The sequence below is a fragment of the Cuculus canorus genome, chromosome 33 (genome assembly GCF_017976375.1).
Source record: "Cuculus canorus isolate bCucCan1 chromosome 33, bCucCan1.pri, whole genome shotgun sequence".
Taxonomy (NCBI): domain Eukaryota; kingdom Metazoa; phylum Chordata; class Aves; order Cuculiformes; family Cuculidae; genus Cuculus; species Cuculus canorus.
Window position 1 is genome coordinate 1,272,791 of NC_071433.1, and position 10,470 is coordinate 1,283,260.

At 65.7% G+C, this 10,470-nt stretch overlaps 1 protein-coding gene across 1 annotated transcript; it reads right to left on the reverse strand.

The window, feature by feature from the left end:
- Nucleotides 1-1,293: 1,293 nt before the first annotated feature.
- Nucleotides 1,294-9,822, reverse strand: MED25 (mediator complex subunit 25; the record flags this gene model as incomplete). The annotated part of the gene is given in 11 exon segments (XM_054052305.1): nt 1,294-1,394; nt 2,592-2,724; nt 2,727-2,753; nt 3,851-3,941; nt 4,026-4,093; nt 5,286-5,360; nt 5,770-5,865; nt 7,776-7,964; nt 9,149-9,256; nt 9,569-9,626; nt 9,731-9,822. Coding segments are annotated over 11 exon segments (1,038 nt in total), but the record flags the coding sequence as incomplete, so codon positions are not given.
- Nucleotides 9,823-10,470: the final 648 nt, after the last annotated feature.

A 10,470-nucleotide genomic window follows, 5' to 3' on the forward strand; every position in this document is an offset into this window, starting at 1 on the left:
TATTTTGAGCTCAAATTGGGGGGGGGGGCGGTGTTTTGGGGGGGGGCACTTCGGGGGGGGCCCTTCTTCCCCCCCCCCCTTCCTTTGGAGGTTTTTTTTCTCTTTTTTTTTGGTGAATTTATTTTCATTTTGGAAAATATTTATGAATAAATAGTTTTATATGGAGAGGGTCTTTGTTTTGGGGGGGGCACAGTTTGGGGGGGATCAGCCCAGAACCCCCCCCCCACACACATACACACCCTCCCCCCCTATGGCCCCCCCAAAAAAACCCCACAAAAGGGGGACTTTGGGGGGGGATTAACGACGTGGGAATTAATTAATGGAGAGGGGGTGTGAGCCCCCAGTGCCCTCCCAGTAACCCCAGTGCCCTCCCAGTAACCCCCAGTTGCCTCCCAGTAACCCCCAGTTGCCTCCCAGTTACCTCCCAGTGCCCCCCAGTGCCCCCCAGTCACCTCCCAGTAACCCCAGTTACCTCCCAGTAACCCCAGTTGCCTCCCAGTCACCCCAATTCCCTCCCAGTGCCCCCCAGTCACCTCCCAGTAACCCCAGTTCCCTCCCAGTGCCCCCAATCGCCTCCCAGTAACCCCAGTTCCCTCCCAGTGCCCCCCAGTCACCTCCCAGTAACCCCAGTTCCCTCCCAGTGCCCCCTAGTTCCCTCCCAGTAACCCCAGTTCCCTCCCAGGGCCCCCCAGTAACCTCCCAGTAACCCCAGTTCCCTACTAGTGCCCTCCAGTTCCCTCCCAGTGCCCCCAATCACCTCCCAGTAACCCCAGTTCCCTCCCAGTGCCCCCAATCACCTCCCAGTAACCCCAGTTCCCTCCCAGTGCCCCCCAGTTACCTCCTAGTAACCCCAGTTCCCTCCCAGTGCCCTCCAGTGCCCCCCAGTGCCCTCCCAGTAACCCCAGTCACCTCCCAGTAACCCCAGTTCCCTCCCAGTGCCCCCCAGTTACCTCCCAGTAACCCCAGTTGCCTCCCAGTGTCCCCCAGTTACCTCCCAGTAACCCTAGTTACCTCCCAGTAACCCTAGTTCCCTCCCAGTGCCCTCCAGTTCCCTCCCAGTACCCTCCAGTGTCCCCCAGTCACCTCCCAGTACCCTCCAGTGCCCCCCAGTTCCCTCCCAGTAACCCCAACTCCACAACACCCATTTATTGAACGCTCTCTCTTTCATTTTTAAGAGCCACAAAGGGGCCGAAACAGCCCCAAAGCCGCGAGGGGGGGGGGAAGGCGGTCTCGGTTCCGGGGGGGTCCCAGGGGGGTCTCTCCCCTCGGGGGGGGTCCCGGGGGGGTCCCCCCTTAGATGAGATCCATCAGGATGTCCTCCTCCATCACGCTGGGCGCCTGCAGCCCCGGCTGCGCCACGGGGCCCCGCGGGCCGGGGGGCAACAGCATCTGCCCTGGGGGGGCAAAACGGGGGGGTCAGGGGGGCAGAATCTGCCCTGGGGGGGCAAAACGGGGGGGTCAGGGGCAGAATCTGCCCTGGGGGGGCAAAAAGGGGGGGTCAGGGGGCAGAATCTGCCCTGGGGGGGCAAAAAAGGGGGGGGTCAGGGGGGCAGAATGTGCCCTGGGGGGGCAAAAAGGGGGGGTCAGGGGGCAGAATCTGCCCTGGGGGGGCAAAAAGGGGGGGTCAGGGGGCAGAATGTGCCCTGGGGGGGCAAAAAGGGGGGGTCAGAGGGGCAGAATCTGCCCTGGGGGGCAAATAGGGGGGGTCAGGGGCAGAATGTGCCCGGGGGGGCAAAAAGGGGGGGTCAGGGGCAGAATGTGCCCGGGGGGGGCAAAAAGGGGGGGGTCAGGGGGGCAGAATCTGCCCGGGGGGGGGCAAATAGGGGGGCATATTTTGGGGTTCGGGGTCTCACCTGGCGGGGGGGGCGCGGGGGGGGGGTGTCAGGTTTTGGGGTTCGGGGTCTCACCTGGCAGGGGGGCGCGGGGGGGTCAGGTTTTGGGGTTCGGGGTCTCACCTGGCAGGGGGGCGCGGGGGGGGTCTGGTTTTGGGGTTCGGGGTCTCACCTGGCAGGGGGGCGCGGGGGGGGTCAGGTTTTGGGGTTCGGGGTCTCTCCTGGCAGGGGGGCGCGGGGGGGGTCAGGTTTTGGGGTTCGGGGTCTCACCTGGCAGGGGGGCGCGGGGGGGGTCAGGTTTTGGGGTTCGGGGTCTCACCTGGCAGGGGGGCGTGGGGGGGGTCAGGTTTTGGGGTTCGGGGTCTCACCTGGCAGGGGGGCGCGGGGGGGGTCAGGTTTTGGGGTTCGGGGTCTCACCTGGCAGGGGGGCGCGGGGGGGGTCAGGTTTTGGGGTTCGGGGTCTCTCCTGGCAGGGGGGCGCGGGGGGGTCAGGTTTTGGGGTTCGGGGTCTCACCTGGCAGGGGGGCGCGGGGGGGGTCAGGTTTTGGGGTTCGGGGTCTCACCTGGCTGGGGGGCGCGGGGGGGGTCAGGTTTTGGGGTTCGGGGTCTCACCTGGCAGGGGGGCGCGGGGGGGGTCAGGTTTTGGGGTTCGGGGTCTCACCTGGCAGGGGGGCGCGGGGGGGGTCAGGTTTTGGGGTTCGGGGTCTCACCTGGCGGGGGGGTGCGGGGGGGGTCAGGTTTTGGGGTTCGGGGTCTCACCTGGCAGGGGGGCGCGGGGGGGCCCCAGCTGCCCCGGCCAGGGCTGCCCCGGGGGGGGGTGCAGCAGGGGGGGGGGCAGTTGCCCCTGGCCCAGCGTGGGGGGGGGCAGCAGCGGCTGCGCGGGGGGGGGGGCGGGAGGTGGTGCGGGACCCCCCCCTGAGGCTGCAAAAAGGGGGGGGGGAAAAGCGGGGGGGTCAGGGGGGGCCCCCCGGAACTGGGAACCCCCCCAGTGCCCTCCAGTTCCCTCCCAGTTACCCCCCAGTAACCTCCCAGTTCCCTCCCAGTGCCCCCTAATTACCTCCCAGTAACCCTACTTCCCTCCCAGTAACCTCCCAGTACCCTCCAGTCCCTCCCAGTGCCTCCCAGTAACCTCACAGTACCCTCCCAGTGTCCCCCAGTAACCTCCCAGTACCCTCCAGTGCCTCCCAGTTCCCCCTAATTACCTCCCAGTAACCCTACTTCCCTCCCAGTTCACTCCCAGTGCCTTCCAGTGCCCCCCAGTTACCTACCAGTGCCCTTCAGTGCCCCCAGTTCCCTCCCAGTTCCCCCTAGTTACCTCCCAGTGCCCCCCAGTTACCTCCCAGTTCCCTCCACTTACTCCCCAGTGTCCCCCAGTTGCCTCCCAGTTATCTCCCAGTGCCCCCCAATTACCTGCCAGTGCCCCCCAGTTCCCTCCCAGTTCCCTCCCAGTGCCTCCCAGATACCTCCCAGTTCCCTCCAGTTACCTCCCAGTGCCCTCCAGTGCTCCCCAGTTCCCTCCCAGTGCCCCCCAGTAACCCTGGTTCCCACCCAGTTATCTCCCAGTGCCCCCCAGTAACCTCCAGTGCCTCCCAGTTCCTTCCCAGTGCCCCCCAGTTACCTCCCAGTAACCCTAGTTCTCTCCCAGAGCCCTCCAGTGCCCCCCAGTCACCTCCCAATCCCTCCCAGTGCCCCCCAGTTACCTCCCAGTTATCTCCCAGTGCCCCCCAGTTCCCCCTAGTTACCTCCCAGTGCCCTCCAGTGTCCCCCAGTCACCTCCCAGTGCCCCCCAGTAACCCTAGTTCCCTCCCAGTGCCCTCCAGTCCCTCCCAGTCACCTCCCAGTGCCCCCCAATTACCTGCAAGTGCCCCCCAGTTCCCTCCCAGTGCCCTCCAGTTCCCTCCCAGTTATCTCCCAGTTCCCCCCAGTTCCCTCCCAGTGCCCCTCAGTTCCCTCCCAGTGCCTCCCAGTTCCCTCCCAGTGCCCTCCCAGTGCCCCCCAGTGCCCCCCAGTTCCCTCACCGGTTGCTGACTCAGCAGGAGGCTGCGCAGTTGGGGGTTCGCTCCGGGGTTTTGGGGGCGCAGCAGTGCCCCCCCCGCGGCGGCCTGGCTGCTTTGGGGGGGCCCAGGTTGGGGGGGTCCCGGGTTTGGGGGGGCCGGGGGGGGCGGCGGGGGGGGCGGGGCGGGGGGGGGGCGGGGGGGGGGGGGCGGCTGCGCCTGCTGCTGCGTCGCTGCTGCTGCTGCCTGCTGCGCCCGCAGCTGCAACTGGGGGGGGGGAAAGAGGGGGTGTCAGGGGGGAACCCCAAAATCACACACACCCCCAAAACCCCCAGTGCCCCCCCAAACCCACTCAGCCCCCTCCAAAGGCCCTCCACCCCCTCAAAGCCCCCCCAAAGGCCCCCCCCAAAAGGCCCTCCACCCCCTCAAAGCCCCCCCAAAGGCCCCCCACCCCCTCAAAGCCCCCCCAAACCCACTCAGCCCCCCCCAAAGATCCCCCCAAAGGCCCTCCACCCCCTCAAAGCCCCCCCAAACCCACTCAGCCCCCCCCAAAGATCCCCCCAAAGGCCCTCCACCCCCTCAAAGCCCCCCCAAACCCACTCAGCCCCCCCCAAAGACCCCCCCCAAAGGTCCCCCACCCCCTCAAAGCCCCCCCAAACCCACTCAGCCCCCCCAAAGACCCCCCCAAAGGCCCTCCACCCTCTCAAAGCCCCCCCAAACCCACTCAGCACCCCCCAAAGACCCCCCCCAAAGGCCCCCCACCCTCTCAAAGCCCCCCCAAACCCACTCAACCCCCCCCAAAGACCCCCTCAAAGGCCCTCCAACCCCATCAAAGCCCCCCCAAACCCACTCAGCCCCCCACAAAGACCCCCCCAAAGGCCCTCCAGTCCCTCAAAGCCCCCCCAAATCCACTCAACCTCCCCAAAGACCCCCCCCAAAGGGACCCCACCCTCTCAAAGCCCCCCCCAAACCCACTCAGCCCCCCCCAAAGCCCCCCCAAAGGCCCTCCACTCCCTCAAAGCCCCCCCCAATCCACTCAACCTCCCCAAAGACCCCCCCAAAGGTCCCCCACCCCCTCAATGCCCCCCCAAACCCACTCAGCCCCCCCCAAAAGGCCATCCACTGCCTCAAAGCCCCCCCAAATCCTCTCAACCTCCCCAAAGACCCCCCCAAAGGTCCCCCACCCCCTCAAAGCCCCCCAAACCCACTCAGCCCCCCCCAGAGACCCCCCCCAAAGGCCCCCCACCCCCTCAAAGCCCCCCCAAATCCACTCAGCCCCCCCCAGAGACCCCCTTAAAGGCCCTCCACCCCCTCAAAGCCCCCCCCAAAGGGACCCCACCCCCTCAAAGCCCCCCCAAACCCACTCAACCTCCCCAAAGACCCCCCCAAAGGTCCCCCACCCCCTCAAAGCCCCCCCAAACCCCCTCAGCCCCCCCAAACCCCCCCAGCCCCCCCAGACCAGGCTCTGCTGCCGCTGCTGCTCCTCCAGGATCCCAACGGAGCCCAAGTTGGGGCTCACCTGCGGCCCCGCCAGCTGGGGGGGGGCAAAGTTTGGGGGGGGCTCGGGTACCCCCAAACACCCCCCACACCCTAAAATCCCCACCCTCAACCCCCCCCCCCAAAACTACATCCCAATCCACCCCAAAAATGCACCCTAACCCCCCCTGCACCCCAAAACTGACCCCCCCAACTCCCCCTGCACCCCAAAACTGAACCCCCCAACTCCCCCTGCACCCCAAAACTGACCCCCCCCGCACCCCAACCCCCCCAACTCCCCCTGCACCCCAAAACTGCCCCCCAAAACCCCCCCACTCCCCCTGCACCCCAAAACTGTGCCCCCCAATCCCCCCCTTAACCCCCTCTGCACCCCAAAACCCCCTCGTGCCCCCACCCCCCCAGCCCTCAGCCCCCCCAAATCTGCCCCCCCTCCGACCCCCCCTCACCTGCGGTTGCACCCCCGAGGCCACGGGGAGGGTCCCCGGCTGCTTGGGCAGAAAGGAGGGGGGGGCGCCGGGCACTTGGGGGGCTGAGCCCCCCAACTGTGGGGAGAGGAGGAGTTGGGGGGGGACACGTCAGAAACCCCCCCATGGGGTGTTGGGGGTACTTGGGGGGCAGGAAAGACCCCCCCGTGGGGTGATGGGGGCACTTGGGGGGCAGGAAAGACCCCCCCGTGGGGTGATGGGGGTACTTGGGGGGCAGGAAAGACCCCCCCATGGGGTGATGGGGGTACTTGGGGGGCAGGAAAGACCCCTCCATGGGGTGATGGGGGTACTTGGGGGGCAGGAAAGACCCCCCCATGGGGTGATGAGGGCACTTGGGGGGCAGGAAAGACCCCCCCGGGGGGTGATGGGGGCACTTGGGGGGCAGGAAAGACCCCCCCATGGGGTGATGGGGGTACTTGGGGGGCAGGAAAGACCCCCCCGTGAGGTGATGGGGGCACTTGGGGGGCAGGAAAGACCCCCCCGTGGGGTGATGGGGGCACTTGGGGGGCAGGAAAGACCCCCCCGTGGGGTGATGGGGGCACTTGGGGGGCAGGAAAGACCCCCCCATGGGGTGATGGGGGCACTTGGGGGGCAGGAAAGACCCCCCGTGGGGTGATGGGGGTACTTGGGGGGCAGGAAAGACCCCCCCATGGGGTGATGGGGGTACTTGGGGGGCAGGAAAGACCCCCCCGTGGGGTGATGGGGGTACTTGGGGGGCAGGAAAGACCCCCCCATGGGGTGATGGGGGCACTTGGGGGGCAGGAAAGCCCCCCCCGTGGGGTGATGGGGGCACTTGGGGGGCAGGAAAGACCCCCCATGGGGTGATGGGGGTACTTGGGGGGCAGGAAAGACCCCCCCGTGGGGTGATGGGGGTACTTGGGGGGCAGGAAAGCCCCTCTTGGGGTCACTTTTGGGGTGCTGGGGGGGCTCCGAGGGGCTGAGGGGGTTTGGGGGGGCTCTGGGGGTGCTCTATGGGTCCTGCAGGGGGTTTGGGGGGACTCTGTGGGTGCTGTGGGGTTCTGGGGGTGCCCTGGGGCACTTGGGGGTGCTGGGAGGGTTTGGGGGGGCTCTGGGGGTTCAGGGGGTTTTGGGGGGCCCTTACGGTGCGCTGCTGCTCGATCTTCTGCTGCTGGACCTGTTTGTGGTTGGTGATGACCTGGGGGGCACTGGGGATGCTGTGTGTGTTCAGGGATGCTGTGGGGGTTCAGGGGGGTTCAGGGGGGTCCTGGGTGGGTTTGGGGGTTCGGGGGGGGTTTTGGGGGGCCCTTACGGTGCGCTGCTGCTCGATCTTCTGCTGCTGGACCTGTTTGTGGTTGGTGATGACCTGGGGGGGACTGGGGGTGCTGTGTGTGTTCAGGGGGGCTGTGGGGGTTCAGGGGGGTTCAGGGGGGTTCAGGGGGGTTCGGGGGGGTTTTGGGGGGCCCTTACGGTGCGCTGCTGCTCGATCTTCTGCTGCTGGACCTGTTTGTGGTTGGTGATGAGCTGGGGGGCACTGGGGGTGCTGTGTGTGTTCAGGGGTGCTGTGGGGGTTCAGGGATGCTGTGTGTGTTCAGGGATGCTCTGGGGGTTCAGGGGGGTCCTGGGTGGGTTTGGGGGTTCGGGGGGGTTTTGGGGGGCCCTTACGGTGCGCTGCTGCTCGATCTTCTGCTGCTGAACCTGTTTGTGGTTGGTGATGACCTGGGGGGGACTGGGGGTGCTGTGTGTGTTCAGGGATGCTGTGGGGGTTCAGGGATGCTGTGGGGGTTCAGGGGGGGTCCTGGGTGGGTTTGGGGGTTCGGGGGGGTTTTGGGGGGCCCTTACGGTGCGCTGCTGCTCGATCTTCTGCTGCTGGACCTGTTTGTGGTTGGTGATGACCTGGGGGGCACTGGGGGATCCTGGGGAGGTTTGGGGGTCCTGGGTGGGTTTGGGGGTTCAGGGGGGTCCTGGGTGGGTTTGGGGGTTCGGGGGGGGTTTTGGGGGGCCCTTACGGTGCGCTGCTGCTCGATCTTCTGCTGCTGGACCTGTTTGTGGTTGGTGATGACCTGGCGGATGCCGTTGACGAAGCCGCTTTGGTCGTAGGGGATGAGGCCCATGAAGATCTTCTTCTTGGAGGAGTAGAGCAGCATCAGCACCCGCACCTCGCACGGCGCCGTGTGCGGGAAGTGCACGCAGCCCGCCTGCAGCGGCACCCCGAAAACGGGGGGTCAGGGGCGCCCCGAAACACCGGCACCCCGAAACGGGGGGTCAGGGGCGCCCCGAAACACCGGCACCCCGAAAACGGGGGGTCAGGGGCGCCCCGAAACCCCAAAACAGGGACAGAGGGGGTCAGGGGCACCCCGAAACAGGGACAGGGGGACAAAGGGACAGGGACGCATTAGGGACAAAGATAGAGAGACAAAGAGACAGAGTAACAAAGGGACAGACGGACAGGAACAGAGGGACAGAGGGACAAACGGACAGAAGGACAGAGGGACAGGGATAGAGGAACAGAGGGACAGGAACAGAGGGACAGAGGGGACAGAGGGGACAGAGGGACAGAGGGACAGAGGGACAGAAGGACAGAGGGGACAGAGGAACGGAGGGGACAGAGGGGACAGAGGGACAGAAGGACAGAGGGGACAGAGGGACAGAGGAACGGAGGGGACAGAGGGGACAGAGGGACAGAAGGACAGAGGGGACAGAGGGGACAGAGGAACGGAGGGGACAGAGGGACAGAGGGACAGAAGGACAGAGGGGACAGAGGGGACAGAGGGACGGAGGGATGGAGGGACAGAGGGACAGAGGGACAGAGGGACAGAGGGACAGAGGGGACAGAGGGACAGAGGGACGGAGGGACAGAGGGGACAGAGGGACGGAGGGATGGAGGGACGGAGGGACAGAGGGACAGAGGGGACAGAGGGACAGAGGGACAGAGGGACGGAGGGACAGAGGGGACAGAGGGACAGAGGGACAGAGGGACGGAGGGGACAGAGGGGACAGAGGGACGGAGGGATGGAGGGACGGAGGGACAGAGGGACAAATAGAGACAGAGGGACAAGGACAGACGGACAGAGACAGATGAGGGACGCGGGAACACAGGCAGGGGGAGAGATGAGAGACACGGGGACACGAGGACACACAGACGGGGACAGAAGGACAGGGGGACACTGTCATTTTGGGGGGGCCCTGGGGGGGGGGTGGATTTGGGGTCCCCAGCTTTGAGGGACCCTTCGGAAGCCGCGAGACACCAGACCTGAGGAGGGACAAAGGGGAATGGGGGTCCGGGGGGGTTTGGGGGGGTCCAGGGGGTTTGGGGGGGGACTCTGGAGGGGTCCCCAGATTTTGGGGGTGGGGGGGGGTGGGGTTTGGGGGGTGCTCTTACGAAGCCGTTGCCCATAATGCGATAAAGACCCTTCAGCGATTCCAAATCTTTGTTGGTGAAGTGGAACTGAACCATTCGGGAATTGCGGAAGAGAGGGCCCAGCGTGGTCTGAAGTGGGGGGATATAAAAAAGGGGGGGTCAGGGGAACCCCAAATCCCCTCCCTTGAGAATCAGGGGTACCCCAAAACCCCTGCAGAGGGGCTCTGGAGCCCCCCCAAAACTCTGCTTGGGAGCGAGGGTGAGGATACCCCAAACCTCCATGGAAAGAAAGCATTGAGTCCCCCCCAAAACACCGCTTTCCAAAGGGATTTGTCCCCCCAAAAAAGAATGGGGGGACCCCAAAAACAATTAGGGGAGCCCAAAATCCCTTTGGTGTGCAGAACACCCCAAAAGTGGAGGTGAGGGCCCCCCCCAACTCACCAGGAGCTGCTGCGGGATGAGCTGCATGATCAGCTTCTGCGGCCATTGATCTGTTTTCCTGGGGTGGGGGCAGGAATTGGGGTGACCCTGGGGTCCCCCTTGACCCCCCCTCGAATAAAGTGACCCCCCCAGAGCCCGTGGGCCCCCCAAAATCCCACTCACAGGTTCTCGCCGGCGTTGACGTAGACCTGACAGGGCAGCGAGCGCGTCAGCTTCGTGCTCGAGTCGACCGAGGCTGGTTTGGGTTTCTGGGGGGGATCACAGCAAATTGGGGGGGTCAGGGGGGATTTGGGGGGTCAGGGGGGATTTGGGGGGGGGATCAGGGGGGATTTAGAGGGGGTTCGAGGGGATTTGGGGGGTTTGAGGGGGGATTTAGAGGGGTTAAGGGGGATTTGGAGGGGATCGAAGGCATTTTGGGGGCATCGGGGGAACCTTAGGGGGTGTCAGAGGGGGATTTTGGGGGGTTAAGGGGGGATGAGGGGGGATTTGGGGGGGTTAAGGGGGGATTTGGAGGGGGTCCAAGGCATTTTGGGGAGTTAAGGGGCGATCTTAGGGGTGTCAGGGGGGATTTGGGGGGGTCAGCGGGGATTTGGGGGGGTTAAGGGAGGATTTGGGGGTGTTAAGGGTGGATTTCGGAGGGGATTGAAGGCATTTTGGGGGGGTTAAGGGGCGATCTTAGGGGTGTTGGGAGGGATTTGGGGGGGTTGAGGGGAGATTTGGGGGGGTCAGGGGGGATTTGGGGGGTTAAGGGGGGATTTCGGGGGGTTGAGGGGGGATTTGGGGGTGTCAGGGGGGATTTAGGGGGGTTAAGGGTGGATTTGGAGGGGATCGAAGGCATTTTGAGGGCATCAGGGGGGACCTTAGGGGTGTCAGAGGGGGATTTTGGGGGGTTAAGGGGGGAT